General features: G+C 44.3%; 1 protein-coding gene across 3 annotated transcripts in view; it reads left to right on the top strand.

Moving 5' to 3' along the window:
- LOC306667408 (cadherin-related family member 3-like) overlaps nucleotides 1-23994 on the top strand; it is a 637878-nt gene that overhangs the window by 16175 nt on the left and 597709 nt on the right. For 2 of the 3 annotated variants that reach the window (XR_013765536.1, XM_079150011.1), the window contains exons 4-6: nucleotides 1264-1361; nucleotides 18842-18936; nucleotides 19731-19835. Coding sequence is in view for 2 of the 3 variants with exons in the window: in XM_079150011.1 (XP_079006137.1) it covers nucleotides 1264-1361; nucleotides 18842-18936; nucleotides 19731-19835 (298 nt within the window). In the remaining variant the exon portion in view is untranslated. The remainder of the gene's footprint in view (nucleotides 1-1263; nucleotides 1362-18841; nucleotides 18937-19730; nucleotides 19836-23994) is intronic. The other variant, XM_079150012.1, reaches the window with a different exon arrangement.

Below are 23994 nucleotides of genomic sequence, written 5' to 3' on the forward strand. Positions count from 1 at the left end.
CCAGTCTCAAGGCCCTCCTGTCCAAGCTGGAAAGCCCCCTAACACCCCACACAACTGATCCGCTCCCCTTCCAGCCCCCGCCCATCCCCCGCCCTCCTCAGCCTCTCCTCCTCACTCCTTCCGCCCAGCTGCACCAGCTCTGGACTGATCTGTGAGTGCTCAGGCAGCCTCAGGCCAGCATCTTCGCACGTGCTGCTTCCTCTGTCTGTCTCTTCCTTGTCCTCCCCTCTCTCGGTATCTCCAGGGCTCTTCCCCATTTCCTCAGGGATCTTGACTTGCCTGTCACCTCCTCAGTGAGCCTGTGAGAGCTGCTCTGTTTGAAACTGGAAGTCACCTCCCAGCGCTCCCTTCCTGGCCTTCTTCCATATCGGTTCTCTCTAACATACACCTATTTTTGGCACAGATTTGATTACTCACCTCTTCCCACTGGAATGCAAGCTCTATGAAAGCAGGGCTTTATGAACAGCTGTCTTTCCGATGTCTAGATCAGCATTTGGGACATATGGAGTGCTATTTTATTTTATTTTATTTATTTTAACAAAAGCAAGAACAGTGACCAAAGTGAAGGAAAGCTCAAGCTCAGATATGATGAGCTGGGTCTGAATTTTGATGCTACCACTGACTAGTCGAGATAAATTCATAGCTTGTCTGAGACTCATTTGTAAAGTGTTAAGCACACTGAAAGAATAATTACAATATCTTCTTCATAGGGCTGTTATAAAGATAAAAATCTATGTTAGGTCCTTAGCGCAGTGCACCCCAAATGAGCATTATTTTTAATAATAGCAGGCAAACAAAATAAGCTACTCGGTCCCTTCCCTGAGCCTCTGTACCCGCCACCTCTTCTCAGACCCACTGAAGGCCCCTTGTTGTGACACTCACCTCTGCTGAGATGTCAAGTGCACTCCATGGGCCACTTAGTACAGCTGAGGAACAATTTGCACATTATGGTGGATACGGAACCTGGAGCAGCCACATGCTCCTACCTGTGGTTCTTCCCAACTGCTCTGCAAACAGCACCTAGTCACCTCTCAGGAGGAGATGAAGATGTGACACCACAGCATGTTGTCAGTTCCCAGAGATGGATCTGCACATGCATGCTGGCTGGTGGTCTTCCCCATGGCGTGTTCTGTTGCTGCCCTCTGTCCCATGATGCCAACATACCTGGTTCCCTTTGACATAATGTGGCTGCCCTGGTGTTGGAGTCCCCCATTTGCTTTATCTAATAAAATGTTTCTTCTTTCACTTTGGACACCGGCACAGGTATAGATCTCTACATAGCAGAAAGAGAAAGACCTGGATTTATTTATCAGGTCGAGGCCTTCGATCCAGAAGATACAAGGCGAAACATTCCCCTCAGTGTAAGTCTCCTTGTCAAACCGAAGAGGCCCTTATGTCCATGGGTTTTGGCCAAGAGCCTGGTGTCCTGAGCCTTGGCAGGGCAGGGAGGGTCAGGGCAAGGCAGTCAGGGGAACATACTGTCCACTTCCAAATCACAGAGTACAGGAATGGTTGGAATGGGTAAGGGGCTCTGGAAACAAATACCCCAGCCTGGATAAAGGGCTCTGTGTGATCTTGGACAAGTGATTAACCTCTCTGAGCTTCAGTTTCTTCATGTGTAACACAAGGAAAATAATAGCACCTACCACAGAAGGAGAATTGGGTGTGTTAGATAATGCATGTAAAGCCATTTAGCAGTGCCTGACATGTCAAAACTGCTCTATATATTTTAAAAATCTAAGCTGTTAAAAATCTACCTATACTATTTTAAAAGTAAGCATAAATATATATATCCCAAAGCCAGGCATTTTCAAGAGATGAAGCCAAGCTGCTTGGACCAAATTAGAAAGAATTTTTTTTTTTTTTTTTTTTTTTTTTTTGGTGCTAGGGATCGAACCCAGGGCCTTGTGCTTACAAGGCAAGCACTCTACCGACTGAGCTATCTCCCCAGGCCCAGATTTTTTTTTCTTAAGAGTACCAGGAATTCTTGGGTGTGGAATAGGAGACTGGGCCTGAAGGTCTGCCTTACAGTTCAGTCTGAGATGGCAGATGTCTCTCCTCTCTTTTTTCAATCAGTTTCTCTATGGAACTACCTGCAGGGCTCCCCTATGCTTAGGTGAAGACTCTTAGCTTGTTCCTGGGTCAGCGCCTCAGTTCTTAACTCTGCCCACTAACATGCCCTGTGCATACACAGCAGCCAGGTAGCTCAAGTCAGAGAGAAAAAAAGGAGCTAATTCCACCTGACCAATCTTTGCACAGGCCATATACTCCTGGCAACCTGGCCTTGCAGAGAAGAGCATACTTGAAATATGACTCTCAGGGAATTGATAACACCAGGAAGCTGCTTCCACTGTTTGCTGCATGATTTGTAGCTTCAGCTGGACCACTTTTTCTAGCAGGAGGAAGTGAGCCTTGGGAATAAACTCCAGTTGGGTGCAATGGCACATATCTGTAATCCCAGCGGCTCCAGAGGCTGAGGCAGGAGTATCACAAGTTCAAAGCCAGCCTCAGCAGTTTAGGAAGGTCCTAAGCAACTTAGAGAGACCCTGTCTTTAAATAAAAAAAATTTTTTAAAGGGGGTGTGGGGATGTGACTCAGTGGTTAAGCATCCCTGAGTTCAATTCCCAGCACTACAAACAATGTCTGTTGGGAACAAATTCCAGGACCAATATAATACAGTTCACAGGATCTGAAACAAAGCTGTTAAAAGATTATAAGACATAGCTTAAAGTTAGGGGATAATCTGTTTTTATTTGAAGATGATCCTTAGGTCCAAAAAAAAAAGCTCCTCCATTAATTCATTCACTTATTCAAGATTCATTCATGTCAACATTTGCATAGATAAGTGAATGAATATGCAAACACTGAATGTGAACTCTGCCATGTGCTAAAAGCAATATTAGATGCTTTAATGACATACTATGACAATGACATGCTAGTTATGCCAGGTAAGAATACATTTGTCTGCAAATAAGAGAAAACTTGACGATAGTGGGAAATGGGGCTCTTTTTTTTGTTGTTTGCATTCACTCTCATAATAAGAAGCCTAGAGCAGGCAGGCAGGCAGTCCAGGGCTGGTGCAATTGCGGCCATCAGGAGCCTGGTTTTTCTGCTCTTCCATCCAGAGCATGTTTGTTAACTTGGTCCTCTTTTTCTCACCTCCTGATTATAAGATGGCTGCTGCATCTCCAGGTTTTATCTCTGAATTCCATGCAGGAAGAAGAAAGAAGGAAGCAAGGAGTCAGAGTGAGGGGGTACTACCTAATGATAATAAATTAGGGAGACGTTAGTAAGGGCTGTTTGTTCAGATTCTTCTTGACCTCTGAGATCATGCAGGATCCCTCTGGATCCCTACTTCAGGTAAGCCAGAGAATTCCTTTATGACCTTGCTTCAGAGGCAAGCAGAGAGATCACAGTGACCTTCCTCCTTGTATAGGTTTCTCAATTGCCAAGATGCCATATTTTGGGGTATTGTGTTCTGAGCCCTGACACATGCATATACCAAATAGTTATAATTCAATATAACTACTGTGAAGTTAGTACAAGATCCAATGGCAGGGAGGGGGCAGGTGGATGCAATCCCAGTAGTGAAGACAAATATTTATTTTTAAATCTCCATTTAATATATCTCCAAATTATGCAGGCAGCATAAGGTCCCGGCCCCTGTGGGAATACCCCACAGGCAGGTTGTTACCCTTCCAGATGAGGGGAAGTTGCATAGTTGGGAGGCAACTGCAGTGGTATTGCTTCCTTTAAAAATGTGACTGGCAAAAGGTTTCTGAGAGCAGCTGTGGGGCCTGGAGCTGGTAGTGGCAAGGTGGCTCCTGCAGCGAGGTCGGGGGTCGTCTGGAGAGGGGCCTCAGAGTTGCACTAATGAAGTGTTTAACACCTGTGCTGGAACTAACAGCTGCACACCAAGTTGACAGCCAGCCTGCAGGAGCAGCAACACAATCTGGAAGGAAACTTCTTAGACTAGAGAAAAGTAGTAACACTTCAGGAAGTAACACATTATGGTCTTTGTTCTCAGACATTTTACTCTGGGCACTTGGGGGTACTAATTGACATAGTTTGCTCAGTAGAAGTAGAAAGGAGATGGGTTAATTTGCTATTGACCAAACCTGTGCTTCTCAACGTTGGCCATAAATTGTCACTACCAGGAAACTTTAAACACACACAGATGTCTGGGTCCCATGCACCCTGGGAAAGTCTGATGTGATTGACTTGAGGTATAGTGTAGGCATCAGGAACATAAAGCCCCAGGTGATATAATGCATGGTAGGGTCATCAGCCCAGTGAGCCCCTTAACTCATGCCCCATAGATATAAAACATGGCTAACAAAAAATGGGTTAGAAAAAAATTTGTTTATTGCATTAATTTATTGCGTATAGCAAGATGCTATCCCATAGGTAGAGAAGTCAGGCAGCAAAGTGATCACTCCTTAGAGTGACCAGAAAGTCAAAGGGTGAACAACATTCATACAGTTGTGAAGCAATATTCATGACATTGCAAGCTCTTATGCACCTGTGCCAAAAATATATCTAAAAATGGTTTTAGGTTCCCCACCCCTACCCCGGGCTTTTCTTTTAACATAGAAATACACTGAAATCAGGGTCCTGAGTTACTTCCAGTCAAGGAGTAGTGGTCAGATTTGCTTTTATCAGTCTCAAGTTTTCTTTTGATTTATTTTGAACAACGTATGCAATTGGGGGAGGTCTTTTTACCATTGTCCCTATCATAAAGCATGTAGTGCTTTTCTGACACCAGTTTACACTTTGACTCTATAATCCTGCCTTGCAAAGATTGATAACCTCTACTTTAAGACACTGCCTCCCAGATTTCCTGAGTCCCTGTCTTGGGGTTTTGGATTCTGTGGGTCTGGGTTGAGTCTGGGATTTGCATAGTTGCCAAATACCCCTGGAGACTCCTCTGATCAGAAAAGCTGGGAACACTGGTTTATGAGTATTTCTTAGTGTGTTGGGTATGCAAACCTACTTAGGCTGCTTTTTAAAAATACAGATTTCTAGACTCTGCAGGTGAATGCTGAGTTAGAATGCAAACTTCCTGGTGATTCTGACATACACAATAGTTTAGAACCACTGACCTGAGCAAGTAAGAACAGGCTTTAATAAAACACCAAAGCATGTGCTGGAAGCATCTAAGGCTTAGTTCGTGCCTGTCATCTTACCTGGTGGGCTCCACCAGTCCCCTTGCTGGTGGCAGCATATAGAGAATGAAGGATACATTTTAAAAACAGCACTTGAATTCATCCTGAAACCCCAACTTCTTTAAAATACAACTCTTAACACCCTTATCCAGCTTAATGAAGTGAAATTGTGTCATAGATAATGTGAAACAGGGGTGTGTCCAGAAACCACAGGTATCCGCTCCCTCCTTTTAAAAGAAATTTGAAAAGCCTATACAATATTCACTGGGGACCAGCACTGTTCCATTGAGCTAGAATGTGAGCCAGAAATGAGTGTGCATGTGGACTTTTAAATATTCTAGTAGCTACAATAAAAGTACAAGAAAATGGGTGACATTAATTATCATATAGCTTATTTAACTCAATGTAAAATGATTAATGAGATATTTTACATGCTTTTCCACACCGTCTTACAACCTGGGACGTGTACTACACTTACGGCCCCTCTCCATTCAGAGTAGCTACTTTCGACTGCTCAGTGGTCACATGCTCATGAGGCTAGTGGCTCGTACAGGACACACAAGCTTAGGCCTGTCATTTGTTGCCCCCTCTGTGTGTGGTTATGAGATTGCAGGTAGCACAGGGCTCAGAGGTATGCCTCAAAATACAGAGAAGGACGATCCGTGTGTGAATAATCACATTTCCTGGCATTTCTTCTGGGGTACCCAGCCCAACTCCTTCTCTACCTCCTGAAGGAGGTGCCTTGAGACCCGCCCCCTCCCACCCGACTCTCACACTCCCCCACCCTCCTTGGAAATGGCCCCGTGACTGCCTGCGTGAAGAGCCTCCTTGGAGACTCTGAAGATGTTAATCGGTTTCGCAGCTGGAGGCAAAGTGATCTAGTGCAGCAGTCCCTCCATTAAGGGGCTTTTTCTTGGCCCTTCCATTAAAGAAGGACTTTTGCATAAAATGAAGTGTGCTTTGTCTTCACCAAGGCGGACAAAGGATTAAATTAAAAGAGCAATAACCTTGCTATTAGCTGGGCTACTGGGAGGGCAGCATTCCGACTCTCCACTTCCATCTTGCTCCTGTCTCTGAGAAGTGACAGCCAGTTACGCCTTTTGGTCTTCCTGTGATCGCCATATGCTAAACCTAGTCCTGGCTGGACAGGATTTTTTAGTCCATAAAACAGCCCCATATTTCCAGAAAAGGGAGGAACCTGAGCTTTTGCCTGGGCCAGGTAACTGCAGAGAGAACCGAGGTCTCCTGACTGAACTCCCACTCATCCCTTTTTAACCTCTTCTGGCAGTTCTGCCATTGGTGTCCCACCCCTTTCTTTCATGAGTGACAGCACCCCCACCACACACACCCACACACCCCACTCATTCAGCTCCCCAGGCGTCTGCCTGCGAAGTCTGGAGTCACAACCAAAAGTCTTAGGCAAAAGACATTCTACTCCAGGTCCTTGTTAAATGCTCATAAAAGGAAAAAGCAGTGGCATTAGACAATTCACATTCCAAAAACATGGCCACTGCCAACTGCGCCTACTTTGGGAGGGACACTCTAAGATGGATGCACTTACTGTCCTTGACACCAGGGAAGCCTGAATCACGTAGCACAGGACCAGCTCCTAAGGCAAAGGAATGACAATGTGAGGGGTAAGGGTCTGCAGCTTTATCAGTAAAAGATCACATATTAAAAGCATTCTCCTTTTGCCAAGGTTTCTCTTAAAAACAAGGACATCTTTACAACCCACCAAGCTCACCCTTAGAACAACACAACACAGGCAGGAGCCTGGCTAAGGGCTGGCAGCAGGGAGTTTTTTAATGGTCGTTTTTTCTTCCTCCAAGGCTTCCTTCCCTCTCTCCTCCCGCACGTGCCACCTCTGAGCAGGGATGAGGGTAGAATAGGAGAAAAGAAAGAGAGGAACTGAGGGTTTTGAAAAATATTCAGCTTAAACTGAGAAATGTGCCAGGATTGAGGCATCATATTTTGTAATTTGCCACAGGCCAGCTGGAAGATTAAGCCAGGTGTTGTCGACCCTCTGAGGTGTGTTTGGGGCCATGGGCTGAGCAGATCCTTCCTTCCCACTGGAAATGTGGCTTAAGGCGGCCTGGAAGTAGAAGGCTCTGTTCTCTGGAAGACAGGAGGCTCATTTCTTATTTGTTTGCACTACTGGCCCCCAAAGCAACTGACTGTGCTGTAAACCTGGCACAGGTTGAATTGCTGGCTTGTGACTTCAACTGCAGTGGGGGAGCCTGGAGGTGGCCTCCCCCCCAGGGAGCTGACATTTCAGGAAACTGGGCCAACTCCCTCTCACCTTCCTCTCTCCCCACACCAAAGGCACACTGAAGAGAGAACAGGGCAGAAAGGATGGGCTCCCGGTCTTCTAAACAGAAGCTTTTGTGTCTGAGAGCAATCAGTAGCTGCAGAGGGACTGCAAATAAAGGAACCTGGGAGGTGGGAAAGGAATAGTCCCAGCGGGGAGACCAGAAAGCTTGTCTGACAAGCATTTGTTAACTGAATTGATCTGATTACTCAGGACTTTTCTCAGTCAGTACTGGGGCAGAGAGGGGCTGCGTTTGCTTTTCATTCTATTTAATTTCTGTTTTCCAAGAATGAATATCAAGGGAGTAGCTTTGATTAAACAAGCCTTTAAAAAGGGGGAGAGAATGCCAGGTTTTACAGAAAGCCTTACTGAGTTGCTGGCAAATGGCCACATGACACAATATTTTTAGTCTATGGATATTATCTCCTTTCTAAGTACAAAACTGCCATTCCCACGAACAAAGCGTGAAGGTTCAGGGAGAAAAGAAAGTAGCCTGGCACTCATACAAAAAAGGTGAAAAAAAATCAAGATTCCAGGAATCCGCCTCTTAACAGAAATTAAGAAGAATATTCCTCGTCCCCGGTTCTATGCTTCTCTATGACCCTTTCTACCTGTTGCTGTTTCTTTTCTGCTTTTTCCTCTCTCCTTTCCACGTAAGTTGTTAAGATTGTAGGCTGAACTGGAAGCGATTTCATAGCCAAATCTAGCATTACCGTATTCAAATAGATTTTTTTTTATTGTTCTTTTTTTTTTTTTAATTTCTAGATTTTATTTTATTTTTTTTATTTTTATTTTTTTATTATAAACAAATGGGATACATGTTGTTTCTCTGTTTGTACATGGCATAAAGGCATACCACTTGTGCAATCATAAATTTACATAGAGTAATGTTGTTTGATTCATTCTGTTATTTTTTCCCTTCCACCCACCCCTCCCACCCCTCTTTACCCTCTATACAGTCCTTCCTTCCTCCATTCTTGCCCCCCTCCCTAACCCTAACTCTAACCCTAACACTAACCCTTCCCTCCCCCCCATTATGTTGTCATCCTCCACTTATTAGCGATATCATTCGTCCTTTGGCTTTTTGAGATTGGCTTATCTCACTTAGCATGATATTCTCCAATTTCATCCATTTGCCTGCAAATGCCATAATTTTATCATTCTTTATGGCTGAGTAATATTCCATTGTATATATATACCACAGCTTCTTTATCCACTCATCAATTGAAGGGCATCTAGGTTGGTTCCACAGTCTGGCTATTGTGAATTGAGCAGCTATGAACATTGATGTGGCTGTATCTCTGTAGTATGCTGATTTTAAGTCCTTTGGGTATAGGCCAAGGAGTGGGATAGCTGGGTCAAATGGAGGGTCCATTCCAAGTTTTCTAAGGAATCTCCACACTGCTTTCCAGAGTGGCTGCACTAATTTGCAGCCCCACCAGCAATGTATGAGTGTACCATTCTCCCCACATCCTCGCCAACACCTGTTGTTGCTTGTATTCTTGATAATCACCATTCTAATTGGGGTGAGATGGAATCTTAGGGTGGTTTTGATTTGCATTTCTCTTATTACTAGAGAGTTTGAACATTTTTCCATATGTTTGTTGATTGCTTGTAGATCTTCTTCTGTGAAGTGTCTATTCATTTCCTTAGCCCATTTGTCGACTGGATTATTTGAATTCTTGGAGTAGAGTTTTTTGAGTTCTTTATAGATTCTGGAGATTAGTGCTCTATCTGAAGTATGATTGGCAAAGATATTCTCCCACTCTGTAGGCTCTTTCTTCGCATTACTGATAGTTTCCTTTGCTGAGAGAAAGCTCTTTAGTTTGAATCTATCCCAGTGGTTGATTCTAGCTTTTATTTCTTGTGCTATGGGAGTCCTGTTAAGGAAGTCTGATCCTAGACCAACAAGGTGAAGATTTGGACCTACTTTTTCTTCTATAATCTGCAGGGTCTCTGGTCTGATTCCGAGGTCCTTAATCCATTTTGAGTTTAGTTTCGTGCATGGTAAGAGATATGGGTTTAGTTTCATTCTGTTGCATATGGATTTCCAATTCTCCCAGCACCATTTGTTGAAGAGGCTATCTTTTCTCCATTGCATATTTTTGGCACCTTTGTCTAGTATGAGAAAATTGTATTTATTTGGGTTTGTGTCCGTGTCCTCTATTCTGTACCATTGATCTACCTTTCTATTTTGGTACCAATACCATGCCGTTTTTGTTACTATTGCTTGGTAGTAGAGTTGAAGATCTGGTATTGCAATACCCCCTGTTTCACTCTTCCTGCTAAGGATTGCTTTAGCTATTCTGGGTTTCTTATTCTTCCAGATGAATTTCATAATTGCTTGCTCTATTTCTGTAAGGTACACAATTGGGATTTTAATTGGAATTGCATTGAATTTGTATAGCACTTTAGGTAGTATGGCCATTTTGACAATATTAATTCTTCCTATCCAAGAACATGGAAGATTTTTCCATCTTCTAAGGTGATCTTTAATTTCTTTCTTTAGTGTTGTATAGTTCTCATTGTAGAGGTCTTTCACCTCTTTTGTGAGATTGATTCCCAAGTATTTTATTTTTTTCGAGGCTATTGTGAATGGGGTAGTTTTCCTAATTTCTCTTTCTGAAGATTCATCACTTATGTATAAAATTCGTTGGATTTATGAGCATTGATCTTGTAACCTGCTACTTTACTGAATTCACTTATGAGTTCTAAGAGTTTTCTGGTGGAATTTCCAGGTTCCTCTAAATATATAATCATGTCATCAGCGAACAGGGATAGTTTGAGTTCTTCTTTTCCAATTCGTATCCCTTTAATTTCTTTGGTTTGTCTAATTGCTCTGGCTAGAGTCTCAAGAACAATGTTAAATAGAAGTGGTGAAAGAGGGCATCCCTGCCTTGTTCCAGTTTTTAGGGGGAATGCTTTCAGTTTTTCACCATTTAGAATGATATTAGCCATGGGCTTAGCATAAATGGCCTTTACAATGTTAAGGAATGTTCCCACTATCCCTATTTTTTCTAGTGTTTTGAGCATGAAGGGGTGCTGTATTTTATCAAATGCTTTTTCTGCATCTATTGAAATAATCATGTGATTCTTGACTTTAAGTCTATTAATATGGTGAATTACGTTTATTGATTTCCTGATGTTGAACCAACCTTGCATCCCTGGGATGAAACCCACTTGATCATGGTGCACTATCTTTTTAATATGTTTTTGTATGCGATTTGCTAAAATTTTGTTGAGAATTTTTGCATCGATGTTCATTAAGGATATTGGTCTGAACTTTTCTTTCCTTGATGAGTCTCTGTCTGGTTTAGGTATCAGTGTGATATTGGCTTCATAGAATGAGTTTGGGAGGGTTCCCTCCTCTTCTATTTTATGGAATACTTTGAGAAGTATTGGAATGAGCTATTCTTTAAAGGTTTTGTAGAACTCGGCTGAGAACCCATCTGGTCCCGGACTTTTCTTTGTTGGTAGGCTTTTGATGACTTCTTCTATTTCAGTACTTGAAATTGGTCTATTTAAATTGTTTATGTCCTCCTCGTTCAGTTTAGGCAATTCATATGTCTCGAGAAACCTGTTGATGTCTTTGAAATTTTCTATTTTGTTGGAGTATAGATTTTCAAAATAGCTTCTAATTATGTTTTGTATTTCAATCCTGTCTGTTGTGATATTTCCTTGTTCATTCTGAATTTTAGTGATTTGGTTTTCTCTCGTCTTCTCTTTGTTAGTGTGGCTAAAGGTTTATCAATTTTGTTTATTTTTTCGAAGAACCAACTATTTATTTTGTCAATTTTTTGTATTGTTTCTTTTGTTTCAATTTCATTGATTTCAGCTCTGAGTTTAACTATTTCCTGTCTTCTACTACTTTTGGTGCTGTTCTGTTCTTCTTTTCTAGGGCTTTGAGCTGTAGTGTTAGGTCGTTTATTTGTTGAGTTTTACTTCTTTTATTAAATGCGCTCCATGAAATAAATTTCCTTCTAAGTACTGCTTTCATAGTGTCCCAGAGATTTTGATATGATGTTTCTTTGTTCTCATTTACCTCTAAGAATTTTTTAATTTCCTTCCTAATATCTTCTGTTATCCATTCATCATATAATAGCATATTGTTTAATCTCCAGATGTTGGAATAGTTTCTGTGTTTTACTCTTTCATTTATTTCTAACTTCAATCCATTATGATCTGATAGAATACATGGTAGTGTCTCTATCTTCTTGTATTTGCTAACATTAGCTTTGTGGCATAATATATGGTCTATTTTAGAGAAGGATCCATGTGCTGCTGAGAAGAAAGTGTATTCGCTCTTGGTTGGATGGTATATTCTATAAATGTCTGTTAAGTCTAAATTATTGATTGTGTTATTGAGATCTATGGATTCTTTGTTCAATTTTTGTCTGGAAGATCTGTCCAGTGGTGAGAGAGGCGTGTTAAAATCACCTAGTATTATTGTGTTATGGTCTATTTGGTTTCTGAAATTGAGAAGGATTTGTTTGACATACATGGATGAGCCACTGTTGGGGCATAGATGTTTATGATTGTTATATCTTGCTGATTTATGCTTCCCTTAAGCAGTATGAAATGACCTTCTTTATCCCTTCTGACTAACTTTGGCTTGAAGTCCACATTATCGGAAATGAGGATGGATACTCCAGCTTTTTTGCTGAGTCCATGTGCATGGTATGTTTTTCCCCATCCTTTCACCTTTAGTCTATGGGTATCTTTTTCTATGAGGTGAGTCTCTTGCAGGCAACATATTGTTGGATCTTTCTTTTTAATCCAATCTGCCAGTCTATGTCTTTTGATTGATGAATTCAGGCCATTAACATTCAGGGTTATTATAGAGATATGATTTGGTTTCCCGGTCATTTGGTTCATTTTTTAAAATTTCATTTATTTATTTGTTTGACACAACTTGTTTCCTCCTTTATTTGACAATTCCTTTAGGATAATTCCTCCCTTTGCTGATTTGTTTCTTTGTTTTTCATCTCTTCCTCATGGAATATTTTGTTGAGAATGTTCTGTAATGCTGGCTTTCTTTTTGTAAATTAGCTTTTGTTTATCATGGAAGGATTTTATTTCATCGTCAAATTTGAAGGTAAGTTTTGCTGGGTATAAGATTCTTGGTTGGCATCCATTTTCTTTCAGGGCTTGAAAAATGTTGTTCCAGGCCCTTCTAGCTTTTAGGGTCTGGATTGAAAAATCTGCTGATATGCGTATTGGTTTCCCCCTGAATGTAATTTGGTTCTTTTCTCTCACAGCCTTTAAAATTCTGTGTTTATTTTGTATGTTAGGTATTTTCATTATAATGTGCCTTGGTGTGGGTCTGTTGTAATTTTGTGTATTTGGAGTCCTATAAGCCTCTTGAACTTGATTTTCCATTTCATTCTTCAGATTTGGGAAATTTTCTGATATTATTTCATTGAATAAATTGTTCATTCCTTTGGCTTATTTCTCTAAGCCTTCCTCAATCCCAATAATTCTTAAATTTGGCCTTTTCATGATATCCCATAGTTCTTGTAGATTCTGTTCATGATTTCTTACCATCTTCTCTGTTTGTTCAACTTTGTTTTCAAGGTTAAATATTTTGTCTTCAATGTCTGAGGTTCTGTCTTCCAGGTGTTCTATCCTATTGGATATGCTTTCTATGGAGTTCTTAATTTGGTTTATTGTTTCCTTCATGTCAAGGATTTCTGTTTGTTTTTTTTTTTCAATATTTCTAACTCTTTATTGAAATGATCTTTTGCTTCCTGTATTTGCTCTTTTAATTGTCGATTGGTGCGATCATTCAATGCTTGCATTTGCTCTTTCATCTCATCATTCAGTGCATGCATTTGCTCTTTCATCTCATCGTTTGCTTCTCTGATCATTTTAATTATGTACATTCTGAACTCCTTTTCTGTCATTTCTTCTGCCATGCTGTCATTGGGTTTTATTGATGTAACATCTAGATTTGTTTGCAGCATTTTCTTTCCTTGTTTTCTCATATTGTTCAGGTATCAGTGGACCGCTGAGATATTGCAGATTTCCTCTATTGACTTACAATGTCCCTGAAGATTTCTATATATATCCCCCCTTAGCCTTCAGTAGGCTGAAGTCTTGGAGGAAGTTGATAATGCGGTGCTCCACAAGGAAGCTGCCTCTCTAGGAGTGGTGGCCTTCAGGTGGGGTATAATCCCTGCTAGTGGGCAGAGGTGCCTCCACTTGTTGACCAATGGTCATCCAAAGGGGACCTAGGCTGCGGGCTGAGGCAAGGCCTGTTTGGGCCTGAGTCTCTGGTTTTACCGTCCTTGTGGGGAAACCTCACCCGGCAGGGAAGACTCACCCGGTGGGGAGGTCTCGCTGGCCAGTTCCCTCCTAGAGGTTCCCGTCAATTTACAGCTACCGCCTGGGCTGAGCTGCCTTCCTCTGCAAAGTTCCCAGGGGCCTGGCCCTACCTCCTGAGCCTGGGAGCCTCACCCTTTGCAGATGAATCTCCTTAGGCTGCCCCTCCTCAGAGAATCTGCCCACAGGCCTGGAACCTTCGCTCCGCCCTAAGCCTGTCTCTGTGCGGCTCTTCCACCCAGAAGCCTCCTAGATCCTGGGACCCTGCTCTGCACCTAATCGCCTGGCTATGCGGCCCCTCCTCTGAGCAGCCACCTGGGGCCCCGTACAATTGCTCTGAGTCCCAGAGACCCGCCACACGCCTCTTCCTCCAGACAGCCGCCCAGTATTCCGGTGCGGTCACTAGGAGTCCAAGAAACTCACTGCGTGCCTCCACCTCCCACCAACCACCCGTAGCCCTGGGCAATCAAACACTCCGAGTCGAAGTGACCCTCCCCGTTCCTCCTCCTTCTCCAGATAACCCCCTGGGTGTTCAGGAGCGGTCGCTCTGAGTGGCTCTGAATCCATGTGACCCGCTGCACGGGTCCTCTGGGCAACCGCCCGGAGCTCTGGAGTGGCCACTCAAGACCAAGCGACCCACCACGCTTCTCCTCCAGGCAGCCCCCCTGTGTTCAGGAGCTGTCGCTTTAAGTCCAAACAACTCACCACTCGCCTTCTCCTCTGAGCAGCCGCCTGGAGCGCTAATGCAGTCACTGCGAGTCCACAGGACCCGCCGCGCTCCTCCTCCTCCTCCTCCTACTCCTCCGGGCAGGCCCCGGTTTTCAGAAGTGGTCTGAGTCCAAACAGCTCGCCACGCAGCCCCTCCTCTGGCAACCGCCTGTAGCTCTGGTGTAGTCACTCTGAATCCAAGCGGCCACGCTCCTCCTCCTCCTCTGCGTCCTCAGGGCAGGCCCCGGTGTTCAGAAGCAGTCATTCTGAGTCCAAACAGCTCGCCGCGGAGCTTCTCCACTGGCAACCGCCTGTAGCTCTGGTGCAGTCACTCCGAATCCAAGCGGCCACGTTCCTCCTCCTCCTCCTCAGGGCAGGCCCCGGTGTCCTGAGTCCACACAGCTCTCCTCGCCACTCCTCCCCTGGGCAGCTGCCGGAGCCCCAGTGGTTGCTCCGAGTCCTAGCGCTGTGCTGAGCGGCCTCCTTTACGGCGCTCCCAGTTGTCCGAGTTCACTGCTCCAGCGGGGGGAGGGGTGTCTCGCCGGCAGCTCTACTTCACAAAGTTTCCTGCGTCCCGGGACCACCGTCCCATCCGGGATGCCTTCCCAACGGGTGAGAGTCACCCGGCTGCTTTGAGTTGGTGCCAAGTGTCTCAATATCTCCTCTTTTGAATCCTGAGTCCTGGAGCAACATGAAATGCAGCCACCCTCTAGGCTGCCATCTTGTAACCTCTCAAATAGATTTTTATATGGTGTTTGGCAGGATGGTTTTTCATTGTTATTTTAAGAGTGGTGGAGGAATGTTGGTCTCCTACAGAAGAAAACCCCAACATTTAACACTTAGTAAATACTTACTAAGGAACTGCTATGTGCCAGCCTCCATCATATACAGGGAATATAGCTATGAGTACAATGAACAAGGAAGCCCTTTCACTCAGGGTCTTTTTTTGTCCCTCTGCCACCACCCCACCCCTACCCCCGTCTGGGGATCAAACATAGGAGGCTCTCCAGGGCTTTACCTCTAAGCTACATCCCCAGCCCAAGAGTTTACATTATAATTTGTGTCAACAGAAAATAACTCTGCTTTGAGAAAATAAGAAAATAATTTATTCGGTCATATATGAGTAACTTTGGACCAGGAACATTGATTCAACTTCGGAACATAGATTCAACCTAGCCAGAATGATATGTATGGTTCTTCTGCAGAAGAAGTTACTGAACTTATAATCACAAAAGAAAATAGGTGGGGTCACCAAGCTGGGGACTACAGAGGCAGGGAAATCTTTCATAAGATTCAGATGTTGTCTTTAACAAGGTGGAAAAATCTTTTACAGGATTCAGATGTGATGGCATTCTTGGCTTTAGAGTTGGTGGAGGCCAGAGGTCTACCAAACATATCCCAGGAGCTTTATCAAGTAGTCACAAGGATGCTAACTCAGATACAAGGTTGATAGTGAATGGCTATTAAAATGGACTAAAGGCTGGGTGTTGTGGCATATGCCTGGAATCCCATCGACTCAGGAAGCTAAGGCAGGAGGATAGCAAGTTTGAGGCTAGCCTCAGCAATTTAGTGAGACTGTAACCAACTTAATGGGACCTGTCTCAAAAGAGAAAATGAAAAAGGGCTGAGGATGTGGCTGGGTTCAATCTCTAGTACCAAAAAAAAAAAAAAAAAAAAAAAAAAAAAAAAAAAAGGGACTGAAGGTGAACCAGGATAACTTTGGCCTTTGGCTCCTGACCTGCAACATTCCGTTTCTCACGAAGTCCTCGTACAATGACATCAGTCTTCAAACTCTTCAATGCAGAGGCAGCTTCTTCAGAGAACTTCAGCTCACCTGGGACAGCAGTAGTTAATGTTAGTTGTGGGCTACCCCCTTAGGGTAGGCCCTATTACCATTACTCTTTGTACGAACTCACAGAGCTGGAAAGTGGTGGAACTAGGATTCAATCCAGGAAGTCTGGCTCCAAATCACTGAATTTATCTTACTACTCCAATTTGCGACTCAAATTTCAGACAAGTCTGAGAACTTTTCCTCTTTTCCCATTATATCCTGTATTTATTCAACGTGGAGTCCCTCTCCCACATCTACTCTATTCCCTCAGTTGACCATAGAGTTTGGAGGTTAGGGCCTATCATCTCTGTATCTCAAGACCGTTCACTGCTTGGGACCAACCCATTTCCTAGAGCATGCCAAGTACATGTGGAAAGACATCCTGATTCAGGGGCATATAATAAATGGCCTCCTATAGTAAATGGTCTCTAAAGCTTTGTCCTTCTATCACATTGAGCTTGGTCCTCTGATTTGTGAATATGTGAGGATTCTCTGCAGAGAAGACTCAGCTCAAAGACACAGAAATGTTCTGCATGTGGACAGCTGCAGACTCAGGAATAGCTGCCCAGAGAGACAATTGGTCAGTTGGTGGGGACCTTGGGATTTAAATACCCTGCATCAGAGTGCTGCCAAGGGGTTTATACAATCTGAGGGTTTGGGGAAATGGGTTCCCCTTGGTATTGCCCAAATGTTCCCTCATAAAAACAGGCAGGAAACACCTAAATGATTAGCTAGAAAGTCTTAGTAAAATAAACCCTTAGAGGACAATGCTGTGCCATCATTAAGTTATAAAATAAGAATCGGGCATAGGAGGAAATGCTTGATACATCAGTGCAAAGAAAAAGACATTACCATTTTGATTAGAACATCATCTCAAAATTTTGGAGGGTTTATGTTTGCACAGAAAAGAACAGAAGATTATTCATCAAAATGCTGAGATTTTATAGGTGACTTTATACTTAGTTCCTTTTTAATACTTCTCCATCTTTTCCAATTTTTGTATAAAAAGTACATTCATTAAAACTACAAAGAGATTATTAAATAATAAACAGAAAGTAAATACTTTTAAAAGATGGTTTAAAAGCCTTATACTGGCCCCAAAGGAGACTTTTAATCTATTTTCTGTGTTCTCTCTTCTCATACTGGGAGCTCAGCAGCAATCACACAGAAAATCGTTGGGTTGGAAACCTTGGCCAGGATTTCCTTTGATTCTAGACTTCAGGGGCTATGGCTCCGGTTACAAAACCTCCACTGATTATCTGTTCCAGAGATCTAAGGCCTTGAGGATAGATCATCTCTCATCCTAGCAGGAATTAATGAACCCTTCTAACCTTAAAGCCCTTTGGAACAAATGGATATAAACATGTAAGTCTCAAATGTTGCTGCAGCCCTTCATATTTTACAGTTGCAACCTCATTTAATCCTGCCAAAAACACAAAGGAGCAATTGGTGGTATTGTCCTTAAGTTATAAGTAAGGAAGGGACTTGTCCCAGATATTGTGGCAACAACCAGAATTTGGACTCAGCTCTTCTGATCCAAGTTCTTTCCCTCTTTCCTTGACTCCATTGTCTGGGCAAGGAAGCCATCTCGATGAGCATCCAGGGGTAGCACAGCCATGGTCCTCCTGTGGGATGGCCCTTGTGGGCTGTGCATACGAGCCACGTGTTTCATTAGACAAAAGGGTTCTGGGCAGGGAATCGTTAGGAGAGCTGATTGGACTCTGGGGGTCATGGTTGACAAAGGTTCTCACTACCTACAGATGTGACAAGGACTTTACCAGTGGCCACCTACCAGGATGAGATTTAAAAATAGTTTTTCTACATCCCCAACCCAGGTTCCAACCTGGACTCGAAGCCCTGCTCAATTTCATTCTCAGGTCACACTTGTCTTTTCCATGTCCCCGCCATCATTTCAATGACTGCCACTTGAATACATTTTTGCACCCTTTTATATTGTCAGCTCTTTTAGGGGTGGAGAGAAGATCTTATTTACTTTGGCATAGTCCAGTTATTTCATATATGATAGGTGTACTTAGCTGGTTAAAGTCAAGAAAGACTCAAAGCCAGACATTGTCTGGAAGCAGAAGTGAGAAGACAGTGACAGGGATAAGGAGACAGGAACCAGCAGCCAGGGCCCTTTGTATACTTGCGGGAGCTGGAGCAGTTTCCAATGGCCAGCATCTCCGGGTGTGGTCAGTCACAGCCAGAGGCTCAGGCCAGCAAATCTGGAAGTCCTTTTTTTTTTTTTTTTTTTTTTTTTGCGGTGCTGGGGATGGAACCCAGGGCATTGTGCTTGCAAGGCAAGCACTCTACCAACTGAGCTATATCCCCAGCCCATGGAAGCTCTTATGTTCAGCAGCCAAGTCCAAGAACTGTCCATTTGGGCTCATCCTGACTCATCAACAATGCTCCGAGGGCCTAGAATATAAAATGGGAACCAAACAAACGCTTCTGGGGAAGGGTGTATCCATGTGCTGATTTAATTCTACTTTTCCCCTTGTTTTTTAGTATTTCCTGATTTCTTCCTCAAATAACTTTGGAATGTCTGCTAATGGCACCGTCTTCTCCACAACAGAATTGGACTTTGAAGCAGGACAAAACAGGTAGCCATCCCCAGTACCACACACACAAAAAACAAAAAACAAACAAACAAAAAACTGGTAGCCATGTCAATGACCTTCCTTCAAGTACCGTTTATCTGAGGGGCAAAGGAAAAGTGAGAAAGCAGCCACGTGTGACCTGAGGGCAGCTGGGGCCCTGCGTGGCCGCTACCTCACTCAGTTCAGTGAACATTGAACCCAAGGGGGAACGGGGAACAGCGGAGGAGGGGATTGTCTGAAGGTGTCCTTCCTGTCCAGAACCATCCTCTCTACATAGTAGGAATGGCAGCATGGGAGGCCACATATCAGGAAGAATGCTCAGAGTCCAGTGCCATTTGAGAGGCCGTTGTCCGGGAAGGGGCTGGCAAGCAGGAGACCACAGGATGGAAGGAGCAAGCTCAGAGGAGAGGCCAGGCTTTGGGATGATAGCCACAGGTTCTGGGTGAGCCAGGTAAGGCTCCTGACCCTGTACCTGTCATGAGAACTAAGATAGTCACTTATGCCATGGAAGCCTGGCTCCTTTCAAGCAGGATAGACACTTGGCAGGGACAGTGTGAAGAATCAGGAGACAGAGGGTACAATTTGGCTGGCTTGAGCGGGCCATCCTGGGAGGTGGTAGCTGTGAAGAACAACTACAGAAGGAGAAATCGGGGAGTGAGCTTTCAGGGCTGGGTAGAGAAGGCGAGCATAGCAGGTCTAATGGTCTGCGGTAGTGTAAGACCCATTCCATTCTCTTCCACCCCTCTGTGAGTAGTGTCAGCAGAGCTTGTCTCTTACTTGGAATGTTTCCCTGACAGTTGCCACCTCATCGTGGAAGTGAGGGATAGTGGAGGCCTCAAAGCCTCCACGGTGCTCCGACTGACCATTGTGAACATCAATGATGAGATCCCTCGCTTTACCAGGTAGGCCTGAGGGCATGCAGGGTTCCCCAGGCAACAGGCACTGACTTTCAAGTCTCCTCAGACACATTTATGACAAGATAGAGGGATGCCCTTTGCTCTGGCCTGGAAGAGAGACGAGAGGCACGGGATCTTCAGTGTCTTTTATCTGGGCATCTGGACTTCCATTCTCCACCATGGCTCCCTGTGCCTCCAGTACCCCACACTCACTTGCACTGTGGGATCGTGGACATGGTAGAGAGAGGAGTGGGGGCTGGGCGCAATGACTTTAGTTAGGCTTGTCACTGTGCACATGTAGAAGATCAATATAAGGCAGATAACTTGTGCAGTAAGTGTTTCATGATAATCATAGCAGAATCCTGGAGCACATATCATCAGTCAGGATTTCATAAAGCCCACTCTTAGCGGGTGTCCTCAGTAAGAAGTCTGTCTCCTTAGGGCACTGTGAAGTTTCTTCCTGCCCCCGTCAATCCAGAAAGACTTCTGGCTGTCTGCAGCAGAGGTAGGGCAGGTAAGAGCTTCCAGCAGGGCAGCCTGCGGCAGTGGGTCTGGCACCATCCCAGGCCCAAAGCCACAGCCTAGCCTGTGGTAGTTGGGAATGCAGAAGGGGAAGATGGGATTTTGAATCTGACTTTTTTAATTATAGAGATTCTGCCTGCCCCAGTACCTGAGGTAGGTACAGAAGCCAACTTCAAGGAAAATAGCAAAATCACCTGCCTGGGGATTCATAGCATGAATGGCTGAGAATAAATTCAGCACAGGATACTCTACCAACAAAAAGTGATTAGGATACAATTAGGATTTGTCAATTAAAAATAAAATTAAGTAAAAGTTTATTTAAAAAAGTAGGCATGCTTGTAAAAATATTCTAAAATTGTGAGGTGTTGAGGCCACCCCATTTCCAGGCTAACCTGGTGCCACTTTAAACACACCACCATTGTGAACCTTCTGGATGTTAACCACTGTCCGCAGCCCAGCGTATGGGTGTCAACACAGAGACAACCGCAGCAGACAAATGCCCATGTAATACTTTGCCTCAGCGCCTGTTGCCAGGTTAGGCTCAGGAGAGCACAGTGCACTTCCACTGACGGGTTGTTCTAGAAGCACAGACCAGGCAGTGTGTAAGTAGTGACATCCCAGCTGGGCCTCAGGTTAAGATACTGGCCAGCACAGTTCTATGAATTCCTCAGTGACCCCCAGAGGAGGGTGAAGGCTATGGGGCAGGATCTGATGCTTTCTTTGATACCTCCCCACATGTCTAGTCTGAGATGGAGGAGCAGATTAATAGGGTTTCAAAAGGGAAAATAAATTCTTCCCAGGGGCAGAGTTTATAAATCATCTGATTTGTACTGCCTTCTAAAATGCAGCACTTGGCCTTAGCAGGGGGAGAAATTGACCTTGGCTGGTTTAGGGGCCACCAAGTGGTCAGCCTGAATCTCCCTGGTTCTTGCATTTGGTTTGAGAGATGAACCTATTAGTTTCAGTCCCTGGGTGGGAAAGTGTTACCTGTGTGACTCTGTAATTTTCTTTAACTAGTCCCATTTATTTCAGTGTTCAATGGAGGGTGGCAAAGGCAGGTCTGTAGCAGCCTGCCCTCTTAAAAAGGGATCTGGACCAGATTGCTGCCCAACTCTGCCCAAGATGTTCAATTACTAGCAACCTTGTCCCTCAGCCATCTTCGATGTCAAAGGATCTGCTTGGTATAAGACTAGGTGCTGACCCAGGAGCTCAGAGGATTCCCTTGAACTCCTGATTTTCTTCGTCCCCCATATTAGCACTAGCACTAACCATAAATTATTTAATTCAGGATTAATAAAACTAAATCTTCAACTGACCCAGGTGCACTGAGTTTGAGTGTGACACAGAGACTTAAAATGTAGAAACAGCCCTTCTACCTTCCCTATTGGTTGAGCACCTGCAATTTATTAATTGCATCAAAAACGAGTACTGTTTCTGTTGTTGAAAATGTCTCACCATTTCATCCCTGGGTGGTGACAAATGTCTTCTGAATGCTTTGTGGACTCATGATGTGCACTCCAGAAGTCTGTCATTATTAAAGCTGAGCACTTTATTGTAAAAGTACTTGACATATTTACTCTTTACAGATGCACAGTGCTTGCTATTTTTGCAGAGCACTTTATTTTAGGTGTCAGCAGGTACGTCTTCCCCCATCTCACCCCCTGCCCATTTCTTTCATATTTACTCTGGATCTTCTTTTATCTGGTGCCTGGCCATGTCATGAACACTTAATGAGTACTGACTCATAGGGATGAAGCCATCCTTTATCACCCAGAATTCCTACCCTTTCTTGTCGATGTGACTGCAGGCACCCACCTACCCCTTGTCCAGGCTCTGGTGATCAGGAGTAAGGGGAAAAGGGTATGAGAATTGAATTGGTACCAGAGCTTTACCCAGTCTCTTTTGTGTAGATCTTGCACAGACCTTGCACAGACCTTGATGTTGAATGATATTTTGAATAGACCTGGATCTTGGATCCCAAAATCAAATAGATCAAATATTTTGTCTTCTTTCAAACTGACTATCAGGGCAGCCAAGGACAGGCTGTTTGTAGCCTAACCAGCCCCTTCCCGGGGCCTGCTGTCCCAGCATGGACCAAAGGAACCTTCCTAGTGGAATTTAAACAGTGTGCCACTGGCCATATACCTCTTTATGGCAGGCCTGTCCTGTGTACAGTATACTATTTCACAGAATCTGGTGTCTACCCTCTAGATATTATGTGCAGCTCCCTCACCAAATTGTGACAACCCAAAATGTGTCCAGCTAGAACTGCCCCCAGTTAGAACCACTGCCTAGAAGGAAGGGCAGAAGGAAGGGAGTTTTCCTCCCAACCTGTCCTCTCTGTGTCCAAGGACAGGTGGGGGCCCTGTGGCGGTCACCTCTGGCAACACCAATAATAGTGGTCCTTCTCAAACTGGAAAGTGTATGCATACCCCCTGGACATTCTGTGAACATTCTGATAGTCCTTCAGCAGTTTGTGGTGAATGGGCCTGGAATCTGCATTTCTAATGTACTCCCCTTTGGCCCTGGCTCTGCTGGTCCTGGGAGTGACCTGGAAAGCAAGGCAAGTCTAGGTAGCAAGGTATCTTAGTGACCCCTTTGGTGGAAATTGACAGAACCACTCAGTGACAAAAGAGGAAGCATCCCAGGTGAAAAACGGTGTTCTCACTGAATGAACAAAGGGCTCAGGTGGTCACAGGAGGTAGGGTGACTGCTTCTGTCCTCTGGCTCTGGTTTTGTTTCCTACACCACCACCACCACCACCCCAACCTCCTCAGCATGCCCCCACCCCCCATTTTGCTTATTTCTGGACCCAACTTTTGTCAGTGTCACAGATGCTCCTGAGAAGGGGTATGGCAGGTAAGTGAGAAGACCGATAGGTCTGCTTAGGGGACACTGGGAAGGGAAGCCCAGACCTTGGATAACCTCTTGGACTGAATGAGAGTACTCCTCCCCAGGGATGGGGGGCATCCACAGGAGGCCCCTCACTGATGAGGGTGGAGACCCAGAACCCAGGGAGGCCCCTCGCGGGAAGGACTGGGTGAGTGCCTGCCCCTGTTCCCTTGTATCTCCTTCCCAGGCTCTACCCCCTTGACGGAAATGGTGAGGCAGGTCTGCAGAAACATTCTGAGCCCCTGGACGTGAATTCGGTCACTTAGATCTGAGGTTAAAGTGTGCCCTTCCTAAAGAAGAGCCTAGGTGGGGAAATGCCAACTTAGGACACTGGGAAATTAGAGGTGACCATTTGCCCCACTGAAATATTTTGCCCCAGCAAAGGAACTTCCCGCATTCAAAACTACTCAGTTTACCTCTGTTGTAGAGTTAAAACTTCCAACCTCTGTGTCTTAGGTCTGAGGAAGGTGGGTAAATTGGTGATTTGGGGTTATCTTGTAAGAAGTGACCCTTGGAGAGCAGTGCTCTGAACTTGTCTCCTGCCAGGGGGACTTACTTCTCAGTTCAGAGAGATGACCTCATGATTAATGCAACTCGGAAAGGTGCTAGGTGTAAATTCTACATCCTCAGTCAAAAAAGGAAAAAAAAAAAAAAAAAAAAAAAGAAAGAAAGAAAGAAAGAAAGAAAAACAAGGAAGAAAAAAGTGAGCAAAAGTGCTAGAACACAGAAGCCTTACAGTTTTCCAGCTTCT

This window comes from Sciurus vulgaris (genome assembly GCF_902686455.1).
Source record: "Sciurus vulgaris genome assembly, chromosome: 8".
NCBI lineage: Eukaryota > Metazoa > Chordata > Mammalia > Rodentia > Sciuridae > Sciurus > Sciurus vulgaris.